Source organism: Hydra viridissima, unplaced genomic scaffold (genome assembly GCF_058129835.1).
Source record: "Hydra viridissima isolate aposymbiotic clone 2 unplaced genomic scaffold, HvirCarnegie_v1 scaffold_8, whole genome shotgun sequence".
NCBI lineage: Eukaryota > Metazoa > Cnidaria > Hydrozoa > Anthoathecata > Hydridae > Hydra > Hydra viridissima.
Genome location: NW_028324307.1, coordinates 7,096,097 through 7,120,540, shown reverse-complemented (window position 1 = coordinate 7,120,540; position 24,444 = coordinate 7,096,097). Strand labels below are relative to the sequence as shown.

The window sequence follows — 24,444 nt, the reverse complement described above, 5'->3', positions numbered from 1 at the left end:
GTGTCTAAGTACTTTTTATTAATTTTTGTAGTTAAAAAAACTTTTTTTTAATGCATTTTTAAAATTCTGCAATTAAATTTTTTTAAGATAAAAATTCCTAAGGCTTTAAAATATTTTAAAAATCATAAAAACTAATCAATAAAACACCCAAACATTATTGATCACATTCATGAGAATTAAATCGTAGAATAAAATGTTTTTGCCACTTATACCCATTCACACCCAAAAGTAAAACTTATTTTAATCGTAGTTATTTAAACTAGTAACCCATTTTTCCGTTCACACTGCTTTTTAAAACCTTATTTCATATAAATGAGTTAAAAAACGGTAGCTACATAAGACAACATCGCGAGATAATTTTATTAAAAAAACTTTGTTTTGAAGCCAAGAGGTTTTATAAATCTCTATGAAAAAAAAGTTGGATTGAAAAATTAAAAATAATAATAATAGTAATAATAATAATAATAATAATAAAAACAATAATAATAATAATAATAATAATAATAATAATAATAATAATAATAATAATAATAATAATAATAATAATAATAATAATAATAATAATAATAATAATAATAATAATTATATACACTGTTCTCCAAAACATTAGCAACCAAATAAAATTTAAAAAAATTTCTACTTTGATTACTTATAACAGCAATTTTCTTTTTTTAATCACGCTTTAAATGAAAAAAATGGTTAATGTTACATATGAGAAAAAAGATTTTAACATATTAAGACTACTTGAAAAAAAATAAACGTGAATTTTTGTTTGAATTGGTATTTTAACGCAAAAACGTGGTCCTCCAAAACATTAGCAACTTTTTTAAAACTACCCTAAAAAATGTTAATATCAATAGTTAATGGCATATCCTTTACTTTTTAGGATCAAGGAACATCTTCTCGGCATAGACTTTACGAGTTTATTAACTTTTTCTTGTGTAATCTCATTCCATGTGGTTTCAATAGCTTTACATAGCTCATCGACGTTTTTAAAGGGTCCTTTGTGTTTTAGGGAGAATTCAACTTGGTACCATAAATTTTCAATTGGATTGAGATCAGGTGAATGAGCTAGCCATTTGATTACTTTAATTTGATTTGTTTCAAACCATTCTTTAACGAGTTTAGAGGTGTGTTTGGGGTCGTTGTCTTGTTGAAATGTCCATAAAAGAGGCATGCTATTATCAGTATGAGGAACCACTTTTTCCTTGAGAATATTACGATAAACATACTGATCCATAACGCCATTTATTCGGTAAATAGGTCCAACTCCACTAAAACCAGAAAAACAACCCCAAATCATTGGACTTTTTCCATCATCATGCTTGATTGTTCCTCTTGTGTATTTAGGATCTAAGCGTTTACCTTTAGGTCTACGTACCTTTAAATTTCCATCAGGACCTTTCAAATTGTACTTTGATTCATCGCTCCAGAGTACTCTATTCCAATCATTTATAGTCCAGTCTCTATGAGAATTTGCAAACTCAATTCTAGCTTTTCTATTCTTCTGAAAAATGAAAGGTTTTTTTTCTGTTCTAAAGCTCAAAAGTCCTGAAAGTTCTAACCGTCTACAAACTGTATTTTGAGACACGGAAAGCTTCAGTTTTTTAATAGCATCATTAGCGCTGTCAAAATGATTTTTTTTAACATGACGAATAATTTTTCGATCGGTGAAACGACATGTTTTGAGTGGTCTTCCGCCCTTATGTTCTGTTTCTAAAGGACTACCTTTATTAAATCGTTTGATTATTCGACATACAATTGACTTGTTAATCGAGTATTTCGTTGCGATTTCCTTATGTTTGTCTCCTTTCTTGTAATCTTTTACAATACGTTCTCGAAAAGCTAAATTACTTGTTTCCTGCCATTATAATCCAATGCAGCATATATTTGCGATCTTAAATTTATATTGTAATAATTACAACACTCCATATTCATCTCTGGACAAAAATTAACAATTAGCTAATTCTCATTGGTTAAGTACTAATAATTACAACTCTAGAATTCCCTTGGGCATTATTTCCACACTTGTCCTGCTGATTTTCCGTGAGTTTTTGTGAGTAATTATAAAAAGTTGCTAATGTTTTGGAGGACCACGTTTTTGCGTTAAAATACCAATAAAAACAAAAAAACAAGCTTAATCATTTTCAAGTAGTGTTATTATGTACAAATCTTTTTTCTTACATGTAATATTAAGCATTTTTTGTATTTAAAGCGTACTTAAAAAAATAAAATTGCTGTAATTAGTATTCAAAGTAGAAAAAATGCATTTTTTTATTTAGTTGCTAATGTTTTGGAGGACAGTGTATATAGAATCGAAAGAAGTTATTTACATCCGTATTATATTATTATTATCTCTTCTTACCTCTCTTACGTCAAATACGATACATTTAAGCATATATTTATGTGTAATAAGTCTTATTTAAATACTTTAAAAACTTTCTGTGATCTCCTGTTTATTGATGAGTGTAATTTGTGTTTAAATAACTTTTTCTTCAAAATCTTCGAAAATCGTTTTTAAAATTTTGTTTTTAAAATATACTTCAAAGTAGACGTGACCGAAGTATTATATAAAAGAATATTTGCTTGAGTTTGCAAATTTAAGTTTTTATTCGGTTTCATAAAAATAAATCTGATTTATTCTGGTGTGACAAGGATAAAAGTTAAAAAAAGATTTAAACTGAACACCGTTCTAAAAACGAGTGTTATTAAAACTCGGTTTTGTTAGTATGAAAGAGGTATTAGCTTGTTGTTAGGCAATCCACTGTCACTGGTGGTTACAAGTAAGAAAGAAGCCGAAACTACTTAATAAACTTGCAAATTACGCCTAATCAACTACAAAAAATATTCAACGTAAGAAAATATTTGGAAAGAAAGAAGAAAGAAAAAAACCTACTAGAAACCAATGTAATATCCTACGAAAAGCATGTTTGAATGATTAAATTCATTTTTTGTATAAAATGATAACACAGTTAACTGTACAAAAATATATTTGCCGAGTTGACAATAGATCTCCAACTCCAATAATAAAATGTATTATACATAAAATAAAAAATTTCTTCTGAATTAACGAGGCGAGAAAGGGAAAAAAATTTTTCCTAAAAAAAAACCTGTTTTGGATTTTTTTTTTCAAACAAATTAATTATTCCACACCTTGTAAATAAATAGTATAAAAACGATAACAATAATTTCAAGGAGTTGCAATACAGTAAGCTTTTTTTTACTTCGACTGAAAAAAGTATTCTACTATTAAATTTCCTTGTTTGCACACACTAAAATATATTTCATCACAGAACGTTTTGATCGAAAACCGTTAAGAAATGACAGATTTAGAGATGTGAACATGGTTTTATTTGTAAAATTGGGCTGTGCGTGATACCCGGCAGAGGCCTAAGTTTTAGAAAGAAAAAAGTTTATTTCATAGATTAAATATCTTGAAAAACCGTCATTTTATTTGATTAAGTAAATTGCCCGGCCCCACGCATAAAGGTTGATATATTTTTTAGTATTTGAATATATATATATATATATATATATATATATATATATATATATATATATATATATATATATATATATATATATATATATATATATATATATATATATGTATATATTTGCATTCTTCACACTCGCCAACAAGCTGTATGAAGAAATTTTTGAGTGACAACAAATAACGTTCTTTCTATTGGTTGTCTGAGTAAACGTCACCTAAGTCCTGACCTAAAAAGATATCATCTCACCAGTTCTGCCAACTAATATCATTCATAAATAGCATTTATGCAGTTAAACCATGGAAACTTGAACATGTTCATCTAGAAAAAAAAAGTCAGTGAATGAAAGCTGGGATTTATCAGCTATTAACACAACGTATTGACAAAGCTAAGAGAAACTGTCTGCATCGATTTAAAAATCTGTCTTTTGTTTAGGAATATATTGCAAGCAACTTCCGCAATTAAACTTTCTAATTAAGTATCAACCCTACTCTCAAACGAATTATTTTAGACCGTTTTTCTTATTCACGTGTTATCCTTGTAAAAATTGTAGCCAATATTCCATGGATAATGCGTGAATATAATTTTGTATCCTTGATTTTCAATGACGGCTTCGTCAGAAAAACCTCACCTTTATTTAATATTTATCAACTTTACTTTTAGTAACATGGCTTCTAAAACTTTTAAGTAGAATTTATTATACTTTGTAACTATTTTTATAATTATGCTTGCATATTTTATATACTTACTTTTTATAATTACACTGGTAAACAGCTGTTTTGGTGCCAGGATATTTTTAGCTGATTCTATATGAATTTCATGCCCTGAATTCAGATATAGCATTAGTTTTTTTCTAGGAGCTCTAGTTTTTGAGATATAATGGTTTAATCATTTACATTATACACTAAGATTAGTTGAATCAATGTAACATAATTAAATGTTTAAAATTATTTTTATCAAAAATATTACCACTTTTTATATACAAATATTCACAAAAATGTTCAGCTGTTACAATAATTATATTATTATAACAATAAATTAATGAACATTTAAAAAATTTTTTCTCTTTGCCATCCTTGAATACATTTTGGAGCAGTCTTTTTCCAAACTCCAACAGTAATCTGCCATCATATGCATATCACATCTTCCTTGATAGCGATTTTCTCGGGTTTTAATGTCCTGATGAAATCTTTCCCCTTGTTCTTCACTGAAGTCACCCAAATTTTCAGGAAAACATTCCAAGTGGCCGTGTAAATAGTGCACCTTGATGCTCATGTTACACCCCAGAGATTCAAAACTGTTGAGCATTTCATTTACCACTTCCATATAATTTTCTGATTTGTGATTGCCAAGAAAATTTTCTATTACTGCTGCAAATGAAGTCCAAGCTTTTAGTTCAACCTCATTCATTGATTGTAAGAAGGCATTATCATTAATTAGTTGTCTTATTTGTGGGCCATTAAAATATTACTGCTTTTTTTTTTTCTATACTCAACTGAGGCATATTTTCTACTAAATACAAAAAACATGATCCATTTTTATCTAAAGCTTTCACAAACTGCTTCATTAGACCTAACTTGATGTGCAGTGGAGGAAATATTATTTTTTCTTTGTGAACTAGAGGTTCATTAATGATATTGTTTTTCCCAACGTCCATGCTTTCTCTGTTTGGCCAATATCTTTTTATCCAGTGGTTTGATCTATCTCTGCTATCCCAAAGACACAAAAAGCAAGGAAACTTGGTGTAACCACTTTGCTGTCCAAATAGAAAATTTACCATTTTTAAATCCACACATGACCCAATGATGTTCATGGTATTTTATCTTTTCCAACACCAAAGATATTGTGTTATAGTCCTCTTTCGTTTTTGTTGAATGAGCTATTGGTATTGAGCCTAATTTGTTCCCATTGTGTAGAAGAACACATTTTAAACTGCACTTTGAGCTGTCAACAAACACCAATCATGTGGAATATGTTCTGTTAAACCCATTTTTTCCTGAAGTCCTCTTACTTCGTGACAATATACAAGATTGTTTTCTTGAGAGAAGAAAGTTAAAAGATTCTTTTCTCTTGTACGGTAATAAGTAATTTTTGTTCCTCTTTCCAGCAAGTTTTTGTCATTCAATCTGGAAGCAAGTAATTCAGAAGCTGCTTTTGACAAGTTGAGGTCTCTAACCAAATCATTTAATTCTTCCTGTCTAAAACGTTGAGGTACTGATGACATTCCTTCATAATCACCATCCCCTTCATTTAAATTGTTATCAGAATACTGATCAGATGAACATTGTCCATCTTCGAGTTCTGGTAGTTGGTGTAACGTTAGTATTGGCACTTCATGTGAGTGAGGACTCAGACGTCTAGCAGAAGGTGGATCGGGATAAGTCCACTTGCTACGGTTATTTCGATTTATTCCAGTAATATTTACCATGCAAAAATAACAGTCATCAACGTGATTTTTGGGTTCTCTCCACACAATTGGGATACCAAATTTCAAATTCTTTCTTTTTTCCAGTAGTCCACTGTCATAAATGTTCAGTACATGTTGTACAAACCTGGTGGGACGCCCAGTTTTTATCTTGATCACCAAGTTTAACACCGAAGTAGCCGAGGTAAGCCTTTTTTATAAAATCACTAAGAGTTTTTCGGTTTTCCTTGAATGTGTATTCACCACATATATAGCAAAAACTGTCAGGATTATTTAAACAGCTTCTTCTACCTGAACTCATTTTATTTTATTTCTGAAAATCCCAAACAAAAAAGTAGAGCTGCTAGAAAAAGACTGATTTCATATTTGAATTCAGCATACCAAATATAACTAAAATCAGTTTTCAAATTCTTGGCACCAAAAAAAAAAAATTTTTTCTGTTGACCAGTGTTATGCTGGCATATTTTATATACGTACTTTTTATAATTACGCTTGCATATTTTAAATACTTACTTTTTATAATTATGCTTGCATATTTTATATACTTTTTACAATTATGCTTGCATATTTTATATACTTTTTACAATTATGCTTGCATATTTTATATACTTACTTATTATAATTATGCTGGCATATTTTATATACTTACTTATTATAATTATGCTGGCATATTTTATATACTTACTTATTATAATTATGCTGGCATATTTTATATACTTACTTATTATAATTATGCTGGCATATTTTATATACTTACTTATTATAATTATGCTGGCATATTTTATATACTTACTTATTATAATTATGCTGGCATATTTTATATACTTAGAATCTGATACTCAGAATTGTTATTATCTCTAAGAATGTAAACTTTTCTAAACTAATAAATATGTAAAAAAACAACAAATATGTATCTCAAAATATTTGAATCCAAATTGATTCTATCCCGCTTCTGCTCAATTGCTTTCGAAAAATTATTTAAAACAGAGAAAGAAATAACCCTTAAAATTATACAAACACAAATCATAACCAAAGTACAAACCATTATCGTAGTGTAAAGAATCAATCTGATCTTCATCAGCCGCAAAACCGTAAGGAAGTTGGAAATTCCGAGATTCTGGTAACATATAAAAGATTTACGCTACTTCAAACAATTTTCAAAACGAAGAGTTAAATAAGAAAAGCGAACATCAATAAAGCAAACATTTGATAAAAAATTGGACCATTAGAAAGACCATTAAAAATACTTTAAAAACTATTAGAAGATAAATATTCACCACTTGAAGTTACTGATCTTAAAGAACCGTTTCTTGATGATAGGTTGCTAGATGAATCTAAATAAGATCTCAGTTATTATATAAACTTTGAATAAATTACTTATCTAAAACATTAGATAAAAAATTCTCTAAAAACTCAGAAAAAAAATTCTAACCTGAATAAATAGGCAAACGATCATCTAAATGAGATAATTAGAAAACGAGTGAATTTAAACGAAAAATTAGTTTTATTATAAGTCGCTTCTAAAAGTTGACAAAAAGAATTTAAATTGAATCCAAATAAAGCTATGAGATTTTAAACATTAAAAAACTTAGAACTCAGTTAAATTTGTGTAACTGCATCTTTCAAGTGCTCTAGAAGAGAACTGATTTTATGTGACTCCTGAAATAATTTTATTAGATAAACAAAGTTTTGAAAACAGTTTTGTAGCTTTTGAAATTTGACATTATGGATAAAATTTATTAATAAACTTTTACTGTATGCAACCGCAAATTTCGTAAAAAAATTCGTTTTTTAACAAAAATTAATGTCAAATAAAAACTTAAAGCCAAACAAAAAAAAATTTGTTTAATAAAAGTGTTTTGATTTACCACATTTTTATTCAATATCCTCCCTCAGCATTAATCACAGCTTCAAGTCGACTCCTGAATCTGGAACAGGTGGTGCGGATATAGTCCTTGGGCATCATATCCCACTCCTTCTTGATAGCAGCCTTCAGGGAGTTGACACTTGTAGGGATTTTGACAAGCCCTTGGACTAAAGCAATAATCAAGAGGTGACAAATCTGGAGATTTGTCACCTTTTGAATATTACTTTACATGCTCTGGGACTGCCTGGATTGCTTGATGACTAATTAAATGATTGGCTCTGCTATTTGATACAGAACAAACAATAAACAACTTCTCACCTGAGAAGAGGATGACTGTTGGTCTCTTCTTCAGGAGGCTCAGAGGTTTCTTTATTTAATTATAATTACATGTGTAAATTAACAATGAAATCATTTTTTTTGAAATCACCAAACTTATTATGAAATTTGCAGTCGCATATGGTACTATCACATTAATTATAAAGAAGATTCAAACCATTTCAGAAAACATTATTGAGTTTCAAAGTTTTAAACTTTAAGAGTGCATATAAAAAGGTCAAAGCATCCTTAATAGCAACAAACATTACATATTAACTTCACATAATAATGATATTACACATTAATTTTTTTTAGAACTTTTTTTTTAATGTGAAACACATGAATCAAATCTGCATTAAAAATTGGTTTAAAAAATCCTTAGAGAATATTAGAGAATTGTTTATACTCATCAATAAACAGGAGATCACAGAAAGTTTTTAAAGTATTTAAATAAACTTTATTTTATACTATGCATTAATATTATACATTATTTTATTGCTATTATATATATAATATTACATATTATTGATTTAATACATATACTATATATATATATATATATATATATATATATATATATATATATATATATATATATATATATATATATATATATATATATAATATATGTAATATATCATAGATATATTACATATATTATTATATACCATAGATAATGGAAAAAGAAAACAAAAAAACCTCTACTTACCTCGAATACTACTGCTATCAGGTACAGGCAATTTTCTTCGAGGTGGTTGTTGGTCCTGCTTTGATGACGATGATTCAGTCTGTAATATCGAATTTGATCGGGATTCAGGCTTTTCTTCTATAAAACATAAAGAAACTCACTTTTTATAAAAGGCTTTTTTTCATTAATAAAAAAAATTAGCTGATTGTAAAATAAATTTATAAAACACATGGAATGATTATTACCTTTTTCTTCCCTTGCTTTACTATTATTTGCAGGTGGAGGTTTTTTCACACGTTGTGAGATACCTGGTGCTATAAAAAAACATTAAAAAATTTAGAAAATTCTACAAACAAAAAAACAAACAAAAAAATAACAAAAAAATAAAAGCACAAATTATGCAAAAAAATCTAATTTAAAAACTAACTTGTTAAAGTTTGTGGAGGTTCACAGTTGTATGACATTTCTATTAATTCTTTTTCACTATATTGTCTTGAAGAGAGCTTCTCTAGATATTGACGGATTCTACGACTTGTCTGAATCTAAATTATGAAATGAGTTAGTTATAAAAAGAGCTAGGTATGAAAAAAGTTGGCAAAAGTGTGATCAACATATAGTTGCCAAGGTGTTCAAATGTAAATAAAATCAGAGTTACAAAAAAGTAATTAAAATTTGTTTTTTTTAACACACACAAAACAAAAAAGTTTATTAAATTTAGTAAAAAGATTAGCCCCACTTTTCTCACCTACTTCCTTCAAAATTTATATCCAAGAATTCTTAAATTGTGTCACATTTCTTGTTCAACTATTTTACTTTCTATTGTACAATACCCAGAAACATACTATTGTTTTTGGTTAGGTGGAGCTGGAGCATTTCTCTCTTTGATCAATTTTTTGTTAATATAGATAATAGTATACAATTTGTGTATAATACAAACTAGCCATATTTGGCTAAATGATAACACCATGATCTTGTTTCAGTTACTTTGTAAATGAAATACTTGTTGACACATTCTTTAAAGTAAACATATTTCTTTATCATTCCAAGTGGATCTGAACTCTTTGAGTACCCAACTCTAACAGCATCCACATAACATTTCAATACTTGTTGACTTGTTTTCTTTTTAGATTCTTCATTATCAATTTTGATTAATATTCAAGAAAAAATGAATAATTCTATTATCATCTTTACAATTTTTTTGTCTACTTGTTGATTGTAATTGAAAAAAACAGTTTTGATTCAAGAAATTTAACTAGTGTAACTCAGTAATTAAAAACAATAAAATAAGTAATTTAATGGCATAAACAGCTATTTGAACATTGAGCAATTAAATTTTGACAAACTTTATGAAAAGAGTAAGATATAAAAAGAAGTATAAAAACTTAAGATGCAAAAGAAGAACAATTAAAAAAAACTAAAATTGACAATTTATACCTCTTCATAGGTTTTCTTTGGATCTTTCACAAAGCCTCTTCCACTGCGACGGTTAGGTGCACCAGTCATAATGCTTACAACAGATAATGCAACATTGTTTTCTCCAGGGTTGTCTTGTAAAGTCTCCATCTTATAAGGGTCCTATGAACAATTGAAAAATATTGATAGTTATAAATATTAAAATCCCTGAATAATGGTCTTAAACTACAAACTATACAAGTATTTTGTACATGTATTTAACATTTAACAGGTTTGATTAACAATTAAATGATTTTTTCCAAAAGAAAAAATTTTTTTAATTTCAAAATGAAAACAGGTTACTAATAGACTTACATAACCTATGGCACAGAACTTGCAAACACGACGCACTTCACGAGCTATCATTCGAAGTTTTTCAAAATTTACCTGTGGAAAGATGATGAGTAAATATTTGGATTTCTATATACAAAAAATTTCTATATAAAAAAAAGTACATAAAAAAACCTTAAAAAAAAACTTACCAGACCATCAACATGAGTATCATTTCCAAGATGTAAGAAAGTAATATCTTTCTTTACAATAGGAAACCAAGGTATCTATATTGAAGAACATCACACAAAAATAACAGCTAAAGCATCTAAACATATGGCACACTGGGCAACAAAAAAATAATCTATGGGTTTCGTTCCAGCAAAGCATAAAAATTACAGGAACTGGTATACAGAAAAAAAGAAACTTACAATAGGAGGATAGCACTGTTCACCAGTGAACATGTTCCTATACTTTGACATATTTCTTGATGGATCCATAAGATCTAATAAACTCTATAATCATAGAATAAGTCATCTATTATTATTGTAAATGTAAATTTATATTATTAATTATAAGATATAAGTAAAAAATTTTTTATAAAATTAACAAAGAACAATAAGGAAAATATACCTGAAACATATCTTCATGTTTTTGAGGAAGTTTCTCCCATGTGTGTTTTAGCCGTGAAACAGCTGTGTTTGCTAAACCACTAAAATTATGATCAATTATTGATAGAAACTACAATCGCAAATAAATATATCATTAAGTTTAAGTCTTTGAGTAGCTTAAAATTTTTTTACAAGTTTAAATGGCAGAGTGATAAAAGCTGCACAAACCTTATAACAGCATACATTGAATTATAATTTTTAAAATCTTTGCAATATTCTAAAAAAAAAAACAAAAAAAAACAAGCAAGAAAAAAACAAATGCAACAAAAAAAAAACTTAAAGCATATTGTAATATTTTATACTTTTATACAGGTTTCTTTTTGTAACAACCAATACAATTTTTTAACAATTGCTTACTTGCTACTTTTATGTAATATTTCAGTAATTTCACTCGCTTGGCAATATTTGTTTCTAAACAAATCTCACTTATTACCCAAAACATCTCAGTGTTGGTGGTCTGCAAAGGAAAACCATATTATATGGATTTTATTACTATATTATATTCAGTTTGTGATTCAAATAAATTATAATAAAATAATTTTTATAAGTGTTGACAAATGCTTACTTTAACATGAACCTAATACAAAAAATCAAAGAAAACTTAACCTGTTCAACACATCTTAAATTTTTTGACTTCCGTTCACTTTGTGATTCAAATAAATTATAAATATATTCTCGAGAATCAACATTTCGGAATAGATCGAAATCCTAAAGATACAAAACCTTTGTTATAAAAAATCCACCAAATCATAAACCTAACTTCTTAAAACAGGATTTATTCATTAAACTAACAAAAGCAAGGTATAATTAACAAACCAGCAATCAACAATAACAATCAGGGAAACATGTCGAAAAAGGATATCAATAAATAGCAACAATCAAGTCAATAAATGAGCAAAAAATTGAAAAAAAAGATAAAAAAAAAATTGAAAAAAAAATTTTAATTAAAAAAAAACCTGCAATGTGAGTTCTTTAGCAACATCTAATGGAGAAAGCTGTAGCAAATTTAAATTTGCTTCTCGTGCAATTTCCTGTAAAATACAATCAAAAAACCCTTATCCAGGAGATTTAAGGGCAACAAAGAAAATGTTGTACTTTTTTAATATCATGCAAGACCCTACTCCAAACTACTAGACATTTTTTATGATATTGATGAAGTTAAAAACAAAAACTAAAAAAAGGATTAAACAAGATTTTTTAAAGTATGAGGCAATAATTTCTCACGACCTATCAAATATAAAAATACCTGAGCTACTTCATCAGATATTGGGCCTTCAGAGATGCTAGCTTTGATATAATACCTGCAAAATTATAAACTTTAGTTGGATTTTTATTGGAGCTTTTTATTTATAGCAACAATTGATAAGTTTTACACAATCTGCTAAAAGGTTAACTACTATTTGATCAACTAAAAATTATTTCCTGAAATATTATAAATGATATAATAAATAGCCTCTCTCAGTATTAAATTAGTTTATCTAGTCAAAATGTACCTGCCATTAAGCGAAATTCGAGTAGCAAGACTGTTTGTTTTTTCAGGGAGACGTTTCTGTTTAATAAGCCCATCTTCAGTAACAGTTACTTCACATAGGAAATAAGATTTACTAGGGAAAATAAAAAGTTACTAGTCATCACTATATTCAATACAATATTCTTTTACATTAAAGCAGTGTAACTTATTGTATGATAGAAAGAAAACTGAACTAGATCTAGACTGCAACGAAAGTTGATAAAATAATAAATACAAAGTTCTTTTCTTGTGATTTGACAAAAAAGTAAAAATTTCAAAACAATTTAAAACATTTTAAATTTCATTACAATAAACCAGAAAAAAATTTCTGTACCTAGCAAAATCTGTAATCCCAAAAGCTTCTATAGCAGTAGCCACAACTTGTTTGGCAATGGTGTCCTTACATAGAAAGATGAAACTTGTGATGATGATCATAATGACGATCATGATAAACATGATGATAATCATCATGATCATCATGATAATCATTATGATCATCATGATAATCATCATGATCATCATGATCATCATGATCATCATGATAATCATGATCATCATGATAATCATCATGATCATCATGATAATCATCATGATCATCATGATAATCATCATGATCATCATGATAATCATCATGATCATCATGATAATCATCATGATCATCATGATAATCATCATGATCATCATGATAATCATCATGATCATCATGATAATCATCATGATCATCATGATAATCATCATGATCATCATGATAATCATCATGATCATCATGATAATCATCATGATCATCATGATAATCATCATGATCATCATGATAATCATCATGATCATCATGATAATCATCATGATCATCATGATAATCATCATGATCATCATGATAATCATCATGATCATCATGATAATCACCATCTAGTTGAGAGCTTACCTTTCTGAGAATAAAAAACTTGCTTGTATGATCACCTCGATAAACCTTTATAACACTATCTTCAATTTCTTCATCTGTAGACTGGCTATCATCTGTTGGATTCATTTGACTGTGTGACTCTTGACCAGACTTTGTAAAAGACCGAGTAAAAGGTTGAGTACTGTCTTGACAATCTAGTTTGTTTAACTCTTTTTCACTTCTAAATATAATGAAACATTAAAGTCAAACTATGCAAAGGAATACTAATTTATGAGCATTATGATAAGGGTTGTGAAGAAAAATTGTTTTTTTCAAACCATTATTATTTTCTTCTGTTTTTATCAATTAGTAATGTTTTTTAACATAAGTAGGATAATACTTTATTATCATTAATTCTAAATTAACTTTGAAATATGAAGATCCTTGATATTAAACAAATACTCCATTTGAAATTCTTTTTTACTGACACCCAATACTGAACTGAATTTGTTAAAATGGTGTAGAATTGAAATGATTTAAAACTGTTTCTAAATGGATGAATAATAATAAATTTTAGAACCAAATAGATTTAAGATAAAATGAGATGAATTTTAATTAAGGTATTTAACTTAATCTTAGTTGTTAGTCTATATTAGAAAAGAAATTATTCTGTAAACATTTAGACATACTTTTTGTTTTTGTTTTTACATTAGAAAAGGAAAATGGAATACAGAAAGATTGAAAGTGACAAACACAAAACATTAATATGTAGCTTAGAGACTTTGGCTATATAAAAAATAAATTAAATAATGCTTTTGCATACTTTAAGTGTAAGCATCATATTGTGATGGAAGAGCAAAACAAAATTTTGTTAAGAAAATTACTTAAGCAATACACAATCACTCATGCTTTACTTTTGCATTCTTTAAAGTTGTTGACATTTTTGTCAAGCTATACAAAGGGATTAGTTATGGTCACCCTCACATTTCAAAATTCAAAGTTTGACTATACAGCATGGAGCAAATATTTTTTTGCATTTTTAATGTTCAATCACCAGTTCAACATTAATATTATCTGTTATGTACAACATGAGTTTAAATCTGGTTCATTTTTATGTGCATTTTTAGCGGTTTTTTTATGGCCAATTATTGATTTTAATTTCTTTTGTTTATAATATTTTTTCTCTTTTCTGTTAATAAAAACAACAGTTGAAAGATTTCCAAAATTATGCAAAAAGTATACTCCTTAATCATGCTGATTTTGTGTGAATTGAAATATTAAATAATGAAATTATATTAATATGTGAATGGATTATGTGAATGATTTATTTCAAAGTTAATCATTGAAGTAAATTTAGGCTTTTTTGAAACTTAAAAATCTGTCATATTTGGACCATTATTGATAGTAACTTGTCTTGTGTAACAACAACACTAAAGGATTTATAGTTTGTTTCTCAGAAAACCACCTTTTTTGTTAATGGAAAGTTTCAAGTGGTATCAAATGTTTTTCATAGTGGTAAACTTTTCAACATTCAAGTTGAGTAAATTTAAAATATTAAAAAAAAAAAAGATTGCTTTTTTAATCCTAGAGTTGTGTTGCTTATCTTCCCTACAGGTAAGTAAGACTCAAGTCCTGTAGTACAGGCTGTAATGTATTAAGTCAGTCCAATTGAAGTCCAACTTATCTTTTGGTTAGCAATCAACTAGTTGATTGCTAACCAAAGGTGATTTATTTTCATTGTATTTATTATTAGCTCCATTATTAGCCTACTATTTTTTATTATTAACTATAATTTTATGCCTACTTAGACTTTATCAACTTAATGATTGGTTACTAAACTAGTCATAGTAATAGTAGGCTATTACTAGTTTAGATTTAAAAGGTTTGCATTGTTATTTGAAAACCTTTTTTTTGCAAATGTTTACCAATAGTAAAAAAGTATAAATCTGATAAGTAGATAAGCAGGCTATGATGATAGTGTTTAATTATCTTTTCATCACTAAAAGTCCTCTATTGCTCATTGCCATCACATCTCATTTTTTGACTAAGTTTTTTGCTAAAACATAACTGTGAATACAAGTTTAAACCAATAAAAATGTTCTGAGTAAACAGATGATGACCTCAAGCTGTTCATTACCCTGTTTTACTCTTCAAAATCAAAAACAGAACAAGACAAGTTTGTGTTCAAGTTTATATCACTACAAAAACAGCAAAGATCCAGAAAAAGACAGCATGTAGGTCCCACAAAAAAGACGAACCAGTCTAGTTGTAAACTTAAATACTTAACAAAAAAAAAAAAAAGAAAAGAAAATAGGCTTGATAAAGAAAATGGTGCATGTTTGTAAAGACACTTAACTGAAATGCTTGCACATTAGAAAAATCAAAGTCCAAAGTAAATAATGTAAAAACATTTCAAAGAGCATGGTACGCCAAGGACAGAATCTATAAGGTTTAATTTTGACAATCACAATGAAATTACTACATAAATAAGGTGCATTAAAAAGCTGCAAGTAGGCTTGTCATATTATCAACTATGTTCATTTTTAATTTTCTTTTAAGATCTTTAGAAATTCTTTAGCATTAAACTTCAAATGATACAAATCAAAAAAATATTTTAGAAAATTGAAGACCAAAAACCTTGTTACTACTGAAATTTTAGCAGGATCAATCACTTGGTATTGTTTCTGTTCAAAGCAAAAGTCTTTTAAAAGTTTAGCTTAGAAATAGTTTCAGTTTCAGATGATAAAAAGCCTATATTAATAAGATTAATAAGATTTAGGAATATTGATAATTGCTAATGTTAATAATATTAATTATGTTGGTAAAGGAAGTTAAAGAAATAAAACTTACGGTGATCTTGGCATAAAATTGAACTTCATCATAGCTCGTTTTAATTTACTATTTCTAGGTAGAGTAGAGCTACCAGAAATAGATAAGCTATCAGTTGAATCAATCAAACTCTTTACTTTTTTACTAGTTTTAACATTATTAACATCAGATGTGCTCCTGCTAATTGTAGAATTGGTTAGTTTTTTACTATTGGGTACTCTGAGCTGATCTATTGTATTAAAGTGCTGAGACAAAGTTGCTTCATCCAAACTTCCATGACTAACTTGACTTTTCTTTGCACTAGGTTGAATTACTTCTTTAAAACCAATTGTGTTTGTTTTAACTGTTAAACACAAATGAGCATTTGACATAAGAAACTCCACTGCTTTAGAACTAGTGAACTGGTCAAAAGGTTGTGCATTCACTTCTATTATTTGGTCACCACGCTTAAGTCCTAACTCAGCTGCTTTTGAATCATAATCAACTTTTGAAACAAATATAGGGAAACCTTTATCTTTTCCACCGCATATTGAAAAATCTAAACGAGTTTCTTTTGCAAGTCTTTGTAAATTAATAATGCGTGGTTTCGACTTGGCAGAGCAAGCCATATTTAGAAGGCGCAACTGACCAAGCATCTTTTTGGCTTCTAGTAAGTACTCGAAACGTTCCAGACAGGATTCCATAAAATTATCTCCTTCAAAGTCTGAAAAATGATTATTTACCCAAAGCAGCATAGCTCGAGTTACCTAAATGAAGCATAAAACATCAGTCAGAAAATAGTGTCATACTTAAAGCATCTAGAAGATTTACATAAATTTTTTATAAAAAGAAAAAATCAAATTTTTAAAGTAAAATTTTATTTTAATTTGAAAGCTCAACACCTTTTTTTCTCCTCTCTAACTTTAGGTTATTCTTTGATTTTTATGCTGATTATGAGTTTTATCTTAGGGGAAATTAAATACATGAAATTGACACATACAGTATTTAAAAGTGGTTGTACTACACATGTGCGTGTGGCTTACGTATAAAAATACTATTTCTTTCTCTGCAACTGGGATAGTAGTGCAAGAATGTCTCATTATCTAGTTAAAAGTTGGCCTTTTCCTAGTGATTATAATTCTAGTCAAAAATCTCATACTGCAGTTAATGCAAAACATGTCTTTTTACCTCTCCTTCATATTAAACTGAATGTCATGTACTACGATAGAGCAGAATTCCAATATCTTCATCAAAAGTTTCCACACATCAGCAAAGTAAAAATTAAAGACTTTTGGTTAGCCCTCAAATTAAAGAACTTATGAGAGATCAATATTTCATTCAACTACTAGCTTGCAGTGTATTGAAAATTCACTACAAAATGTTTGAGAAAACTTAAAGATACTAACTTTAAGAAGTTTGTATAAAAAAATTTTATTTGCATATATTTCTTTTGGTAGGAACATGTCCCTAAAAATGCATTTCTTTGATTCTCATTTAGACACTTACCTAGAAAAAATGCAATGAACGATTTCATTAGAATATATTTAAGAGAACTGTAATATATTTAAGAGTACCACAATATTGACTTACTACTGTAGGACACTGAAGTGAAATGATCCTGAGACAATTTGTGAAAAACTCAAAGACTAAGAAATCTTAATATTGTATTAAGTAGAGATAGAAGGTTTAGTGCAATAAATTGTTTGTCTGTAAAAATTCTCTCCCCATACCCCCCCCCCCCCCCCAAAAAAAAAAAACAGCAATTTACTTAATAACCTTTTTAGCAACCAATTCTAGGCCCATATTTGAAATAAACCAAACATTAAGAAAAAAATGAGACTTCTGTTGAAAGTTCTGAATAAATGCCAAAATCATTGAGAAAAAGTCAAAATATGTTACAGCATAGAAAATAGAAAATAATTCAAAAAAATACAGTTAAAAAAATTACTTTGTCTTTTAGCTGTGGGCGCTCAAACCACTTGAGAAGCTTTGCGGCAATATCATGTGATTTGTTGAAAAACACAACGTAAGTTAAGAGGAAATCTTCAACATAAGTTGGATCAATAACAGAATGATCTTCCATTAAATGATCTAAAAGTCTTTCAGGAGTACCCTTAATTGGGAGTAACAAAAAAAAAATATTAAAATTAAAACAATTTTTTTATTACAAAGGATAAATAAAATGATTATTTCTTAACTTAACTAAAAACATAAAATATATTTTACAAAAACCTTAATGACAACTTGACCCTGTCTACTACCCCCATCTTGAACACGATGTTCTGTAACCATAACAACTTCACCTTCCTCTTCAACCTTTCTACAACTTGCCTCACCTTGAGAGAATATCCTCCAGTACTCATTTTGAGCAATGCAGACAAACTAAATACAAAATTTAAATATTTATCTATATTTACATTAAGAAATTTAAAAATATTATGATTATCCAAAAGAATGATGAAAAACAAATTACCTGGCAATCATCAACTCTGGTTTTCATTGTTCCCTTATGAAACATTTGCTCTTGTGTTGTTTTGACCCCAAATGAATCTCCCAGATGGAGTGTCTTTGGGGGTTGGTCATCATATATAATTTCTACTGATCCATTTAGTATTACTGACCATGAATCCATCTGAAATTTTTTTAAAATTAATAAACACTTTTAAGTTTGAGAGTGTTTTTGTTAAATACTTTTTATAAAACCATGGTTATTATCATTGATTTAACAATATAACTTTTGATTTTTTGAGAAAGGAAAGCTTTTCACCTCTTCACCATCAGACATAACAACAGCTCCAGCATCGTCAACAACAGCAAACACCATCACTTTGCACATCTCCACTTTAATATTGTGTGTCAACTTGCTAAAAGCCTTAAAAATTATTCCATTAAAAATTGATAAATTATATTAAGAAAAGAGAAAAAAAAAAATTAACATTGAATTAACTTTATTGAAGGAATTCCCAAAAAGCATTTGATCTTCATTTTGAACTTCAAAACAAAATTTTCTACATACCAAACTGATATTTAAAAAAAACTGTAGGATTTGATAAAAAAAGATTCTTTAGCACAATTTTATTTCATTTTTATACTCACTGGAAGACGCTGCATGAAGTCCATAAGTATATCTAAATAAAGAGGCAATTATTTAAAGTCCTTTGAATAACATTTTAATGTAGAATTCAATGAAAATGTTTAGTGAAAACCCTTCAGCTGTTTTTTCTTTTGTCATAAAAAATTATTATAATAATTTAAAATATATGTTAGTGTAGACTACAAATAATATTTAACATATGTAATAATAGGAACATTTGTTTTATCGATAGAAACAATCAACAATACTGTTTGACTGCAAGTAAATGTAAATTTATACTTATATCATTTTCAGTTCTTTCTGCAGGTTCTTTTTCCAAGCAATCACGAACTATGTCCCGCACAGCAGCAGACTTTCATGAAAGAAATTTAAAATACTAAGATACAAATGAAATAACTTGACTGATTCATTGTGAAGAAAAAATTCTTAATGTTTAAAGTTTACCTAAAATGATCATAACGTAAGAATCATAACACCCAGATTAAAATCAAAAATTTCAGAACTTACTTCACTTGGTAGAATTTCATCATCTGAATCATTTGCATCTGATGATAAAAGAAAGGTTATAAAATTGTTCTGTACATTAGTGATGGTTATGTAAAATCCTCAAGTTTTATGTAAAAAAATTAATACAATAATATTGACCATTAGTTTCTTTAATTCCAGACAAATCAAAATCAGAATCCTCATGATTATCTGAACTGTTTGAGCTCATCCATTGGGTGGCATATTTATCAGGTTTATCATAACCCATGTAAGGCTTTGAGTTTTTAATGACATCTTTTACTTGCTGTAATTCATTAGGAATTCCCTATTTAGAAATGCACAGTTAACTAGTAATTTGACATATTTTAACTTTTCATACACTTTAAGAATTCTAAAAAAAAGTAACGATTTTAAAAAAGGGAGAGAAGTTCAATTTTCATCATTACAAATTTATAGCAAATTTTTTTTAGTAAAATTTGTTTAATTTCATGCAAAAAAAAAATTGAATAAAAAATCATTACTAATATTTTCATATACTTTTTTGAATTATCATACTTCTCAAATATGACATCTATATAAAACCTACCTGATCATCTCTTAAATATTGCAGAGCTGGATCAAATGAACGACTTGAACGATTTGATGATTGATCTTCTATATAGTAATCAATCTATAAAAATACTTTTTTATAAGCTGATATTTGAGCAGTGTTTTCTCAACCTTTTGCATGTATCACAAGTTAAACTATCAAATATTTATGTTAATCACTATTTTATTTATGGTTTATTTATAAATAATTACAAATTAAAGACTAAAAATCAAATTTTTATGTAACCCACAACAATCATCTCTGATTGCTCCAGTATCAAACAATCAGATTCTCTTCTTCCACTTTTGGTTTGCTGTCCAAAGCTGAAAAAAGAAAGAAAGTATATTAAAAAAAAAGTGCACTTTTAGTAAAAAGTTATACTTTGATGGTAAAAAATCTAACAACACCTGTTGCCAGGGAGATGCATTGAGTCACTTCCTTCTAAAAACACTGCCCCAGATAACAGTATATACCAACATTGAGCAACATCACCCGCACTGTAAGAGGTAAATATTAGAGCAATTACAAATTTATGTATAACTTATTTTGACACATAAAGTAGATATTTGATTGGACATCATGTTTTTAAGTAATATTGTGAAATGTTTAAACTGATCATTGGAAGCAAGGTCTAAATCCTTCACCATTTTCAACATCTGTTTTAATGATATCAAAATTTTGAATAATCAAGCAAAACTTCATATCAAACAAGTTTTGTTAATTCTGTGTTTGCAATCAAAAACATACTGTCTTAACAGACAGTATGTTTTTGATTGCGAAAAACATACTGTCTGTTAAGACAGTATGTTTTGATGTCAATTAATATTATTGAAATATAATTGTATTAATATTATTAACACAGCCGAAAAAAAATGTCCTACATGTTTAAGGAATTAACTTCTAGAATCAAAAGAATCTTAAAAATTTTTTACTTTGCTGAAACATTTAATTACTTTATCAAGATGATTAGCTTTAGATAAAATTTCATTACAGTTATAAAGTATGTCTTTGCATTTCAAATAACCTGGAATGATTTATGAAACTTTTGAATCATATGTTGATAGGGTGGAATAAACTCTAAAATAAACCTCTTAAAAACAATGTAAAAAAGTTTATGAGAATTTCTTACCAATACAGTATTTTATTAGATTCATGAACTTCATAGCGAGAATGTTGAGCCATCAGACGAATCACAGACTCAGATAGTTTTGATACTACCTGGATTTCACGCAACTGGGTGTAAATCATATCAATGTCCTAAATAAAATTATCTTAAAATCATTAAGATATTCATGTCATCAAATAATAACTCAAAATCTCAGAGGACATAATGTAACTAATATAGCAGACATTGCATTTTTGGAGAAAAAAATTATTTTATGGTGCTCAAAAATCATATTTGTTTTTTAGATAATTATGTAATCTAATCATTATTATTATACTTATTAATTTCATTTAAGAAATAGTGGAATGTAGGTTTAAAAAAAGCTATTAAAAAAAAGTCCTAAAATTTAGGCAAAAAACTTGCTTACTTTTTTTTATACATCTTTAAATACTTGAAAACTAATTTTCTTAATTTCAAAATTATTTATCTTTGAAATTCTTTAAAGATACTTAGGTGAATGCATAATAAAAAAGATATCAATAAAAATATCAGAAAGTAGTATAAAAGATAGTAAGACGTTTTTGTGATTAAACATTTTTATTTTTTGTTTCATTGGTAGATGAAAATAAAATAACTATTTTTTATAAATGCTTTATGGAAGTTTAATTACAAAGCCTAATTGGATTTAAGTACAAAAAACGATAAATGCATATAAAAAAAGTTACAGCATTGCTCCGGCGATCTTTTGGAATTAAAAGAACTCGGCGAAACTGTGTAGCCAGATCAAGTGTACTATCCATTTTTCTTTGTTAAGTGATGGGATTAAACATTCTTTTTACCTTCTCATTTCTCATTTCAACTAAGAAAAAAAAAAAAAGAAACCATTCTTGCAAGCTCACATGAAACAGAAATTTATCAACTTTATCTTTTGTATTAAATAATAATCAAGTGAGAATAAAGTTGCTAGTTTTCAACAAATTGTTTATTAGGCCATATATGTAAAGAGAAACATGAATATATACATATTTACATAATTAGATTCATACATACATATATGTTTATATAATTAGATTTATACATACATATACATACATACATACATACATACATACATACATACATACATACATACATACATACATACATACATACATACATACATACATACATACATATTAACAAATAGGGTCTTTTAAAGAAAGTGTATCACTAGACACTAAGACAATTTTGAGGCCCTCTAAAAATGAAAATAAAAGAATAAATGAAATTGATCAAATACTTCATTGAAGTTTTTGCCAATTTGCTTTTGCAGAGATTTAGAGCATGCGCTACATTTCTACTTTTCAAATGCTGAACTTTACCACATAATTGTGTTACTACAATACTAAAAAGCCACTGTGATTTCATAAAATTTCATACTACCATAAAAGCACAATTTCTTGACAGTTTTATTTTCTCCTTCACTTTCCACCTACTCTGATAAGATATACATACATAAATACCCACACGCATACAGATATATAGACCATGTTACACATTTTCTATTAAAAATGTTTATGTTGAAAAAAAGTAGCAACTTAAATCAGATTTTGATATGCCGAGAATAACTATATATTTTTAAAAGTTAAGTGGTATCATATCATTAAAATACATTTATAGATACATAGGAGAAATTCTACAAAAAATTGTTTAACTCATAAATCTTTAAACTAATGGAATTAAATAATTTAGGCTTATGTAGCAAGATGGATTAGATATACATATATTTGATGTCATTTCCAAAGAAAAGTTTAACTCTAGTAATTTTGACATAAGCAGTCAGCTTTGTAAGTTGCTGTTACAGATATTCATCATCATTGTTTCCATTTTCCTTATCTCTTGATAAACCTCAAACAATATTGTTAGCATACCTGTATATACTACATAAAAGTTATAACAAGAAGTCAGTTTTCAGCTAATTATTATAAAGACAAGAAATAAAATGTTTTAAGCAACGCTGTTCGGATTTTAATTACATGGATCGTTATTATAGAGCATTAACTATGTAATTAACCTAAATTTAGTTAATTTCCATTTCTATTTCCCTTTTCATAAACCGTAGTTCGACTTATTATGATTCATGACTGGAAATCGCATCAAACGTAAATGACCAAGTCTATTTTATATGAGTTTTTTTTTTTTTTTTTTTTTACGCTTAAACGCAATTCAAACTTAAAAAACAAGAAGCATTTAGGCTTTTCAATAACATAAATAACCACAGAAGCCAAATATCGTAGAAACGGATAGCTATATGCAAAATTTTTTTTTTGGATTCTTAAAATCCGTTAAGTTTATACCTAAAAGAACTTACTTCTTTTTCTCTTCAAATTAAAAAAATTGACTCTTTTTATAATAAATTCAAGATCATTTTCTTTTTAATTAAAACCGTATAAACCACTCTTTATAAACTTCAAAGGAGCTTACCTATACCAGATAATTTTTTGCTGATAAACTTATACTGTGTTGCTAAAAGTATTATGCCTGTTACTTATAATTGCTATGTTCTTGAAAGAATACGTTCTTGGGGAGGGAATATGTATTTACTTTTTCGGTGATATTTGAAATATTTTTGGATATTTTTGTATTTTACATCGAGAATTGTTTTTTGTTTCAATTTTACTTATCATAATCGAGAGAAAGCTTTAGATATTGTATATATTTTATTTACAAAAGTCATGATAACTTATGAATATGAAGAACGGTGAAAAGTTTTTGAACAGAAAAACAAAGTTATTTAAAAGCTATTTTAAA

At 27.6% G+C, this 24,444-nt stretch overlaps 1 protein-coding gene across 2 annotated transcripts; it reads right to left on the bottom strand.

The window, feature by feature from the left end:
* Positions 1 to 2,972: 2,972 nt before the first annotated feature.
* Positions 2,973 to 23,807, bottom strand: LOC145186598 (rap guanine nucleotide exchange factor 6-like). 2 transcript variants are annotated; one of them, XM_090096298.1, is made up of 36 exons: positions 22,934 to 23,288; positions 22,380 to 22,513; positions 21,679 to 21,806; positions 20,957 to 21,046; positions 20,800 to 20,872; positions 20,547 to 20,630; positions 20,120 to 20,285; positions 19,982 to 20,019; positions 19,754 to 19,826; positions 19,477 to 19,508; positions 19,148 to 19,252; positions 18,854 to 19,012; positions 18,613 to 18,762; positions 18,329 to 18,493; positions 16,423 to 17,147; positions 13,615 to 13,813; positions 13,027 to 13,091; positions 12,676 to 12,786; positions 12,429 to 12,483; positions 12,139 to 12,213; positions 11,789 to 11,890; positions 11,540 to 11,639; positions 11,351 to 11,399; positions 11,145 to 11,223; positions 10,943 to 11,026; positions 10,724 to 10,798; positions 10,557 to 10,628; positions 10,224 to 10,364; positions 9,217 to 9,331; positions 9,035 to 9,103; positions 8,811 to 8,927; positions 7,352 to 7,375; positions 7,197 to 7,253; positions 6,962 to 7,036; positions 3,744 to 3,815; positions 2,973 to 3,390 (listed from the first exon to the last, which is right to left on the bottom strand). In XM_090096298.1, the coding sequence occupies exons 2-35, from the start codon at positions 22,452 to 22,454 to the stop codon at positions 3,787 to 3,789; spliced, it is 3,756 nt and encodes a 1,251-aa protein (XP_089952424.1). In that variant the 5' UTR covers positions 22,455 to 22,513; positions 22,934 to 23,288; the 3' UTR covers positions 2,973 to 3,390; positions 3,744 to 3,786. The 2 variants fall into 2 exon arrangements, with proteins under 2 accessions (XP_089952424.1, XP_089952423.1); XM_090096297.1 differs by lacking the exons at positions 2,973 to 3,390; positions 22,934 to 23,288 and adding an exon at positions 23,708 to 23,807 and having other exon boundaries at positions 3,601 to 3,815.
* Positions 23,808 to 24,444: the final 637 nt, after the last annotated feature.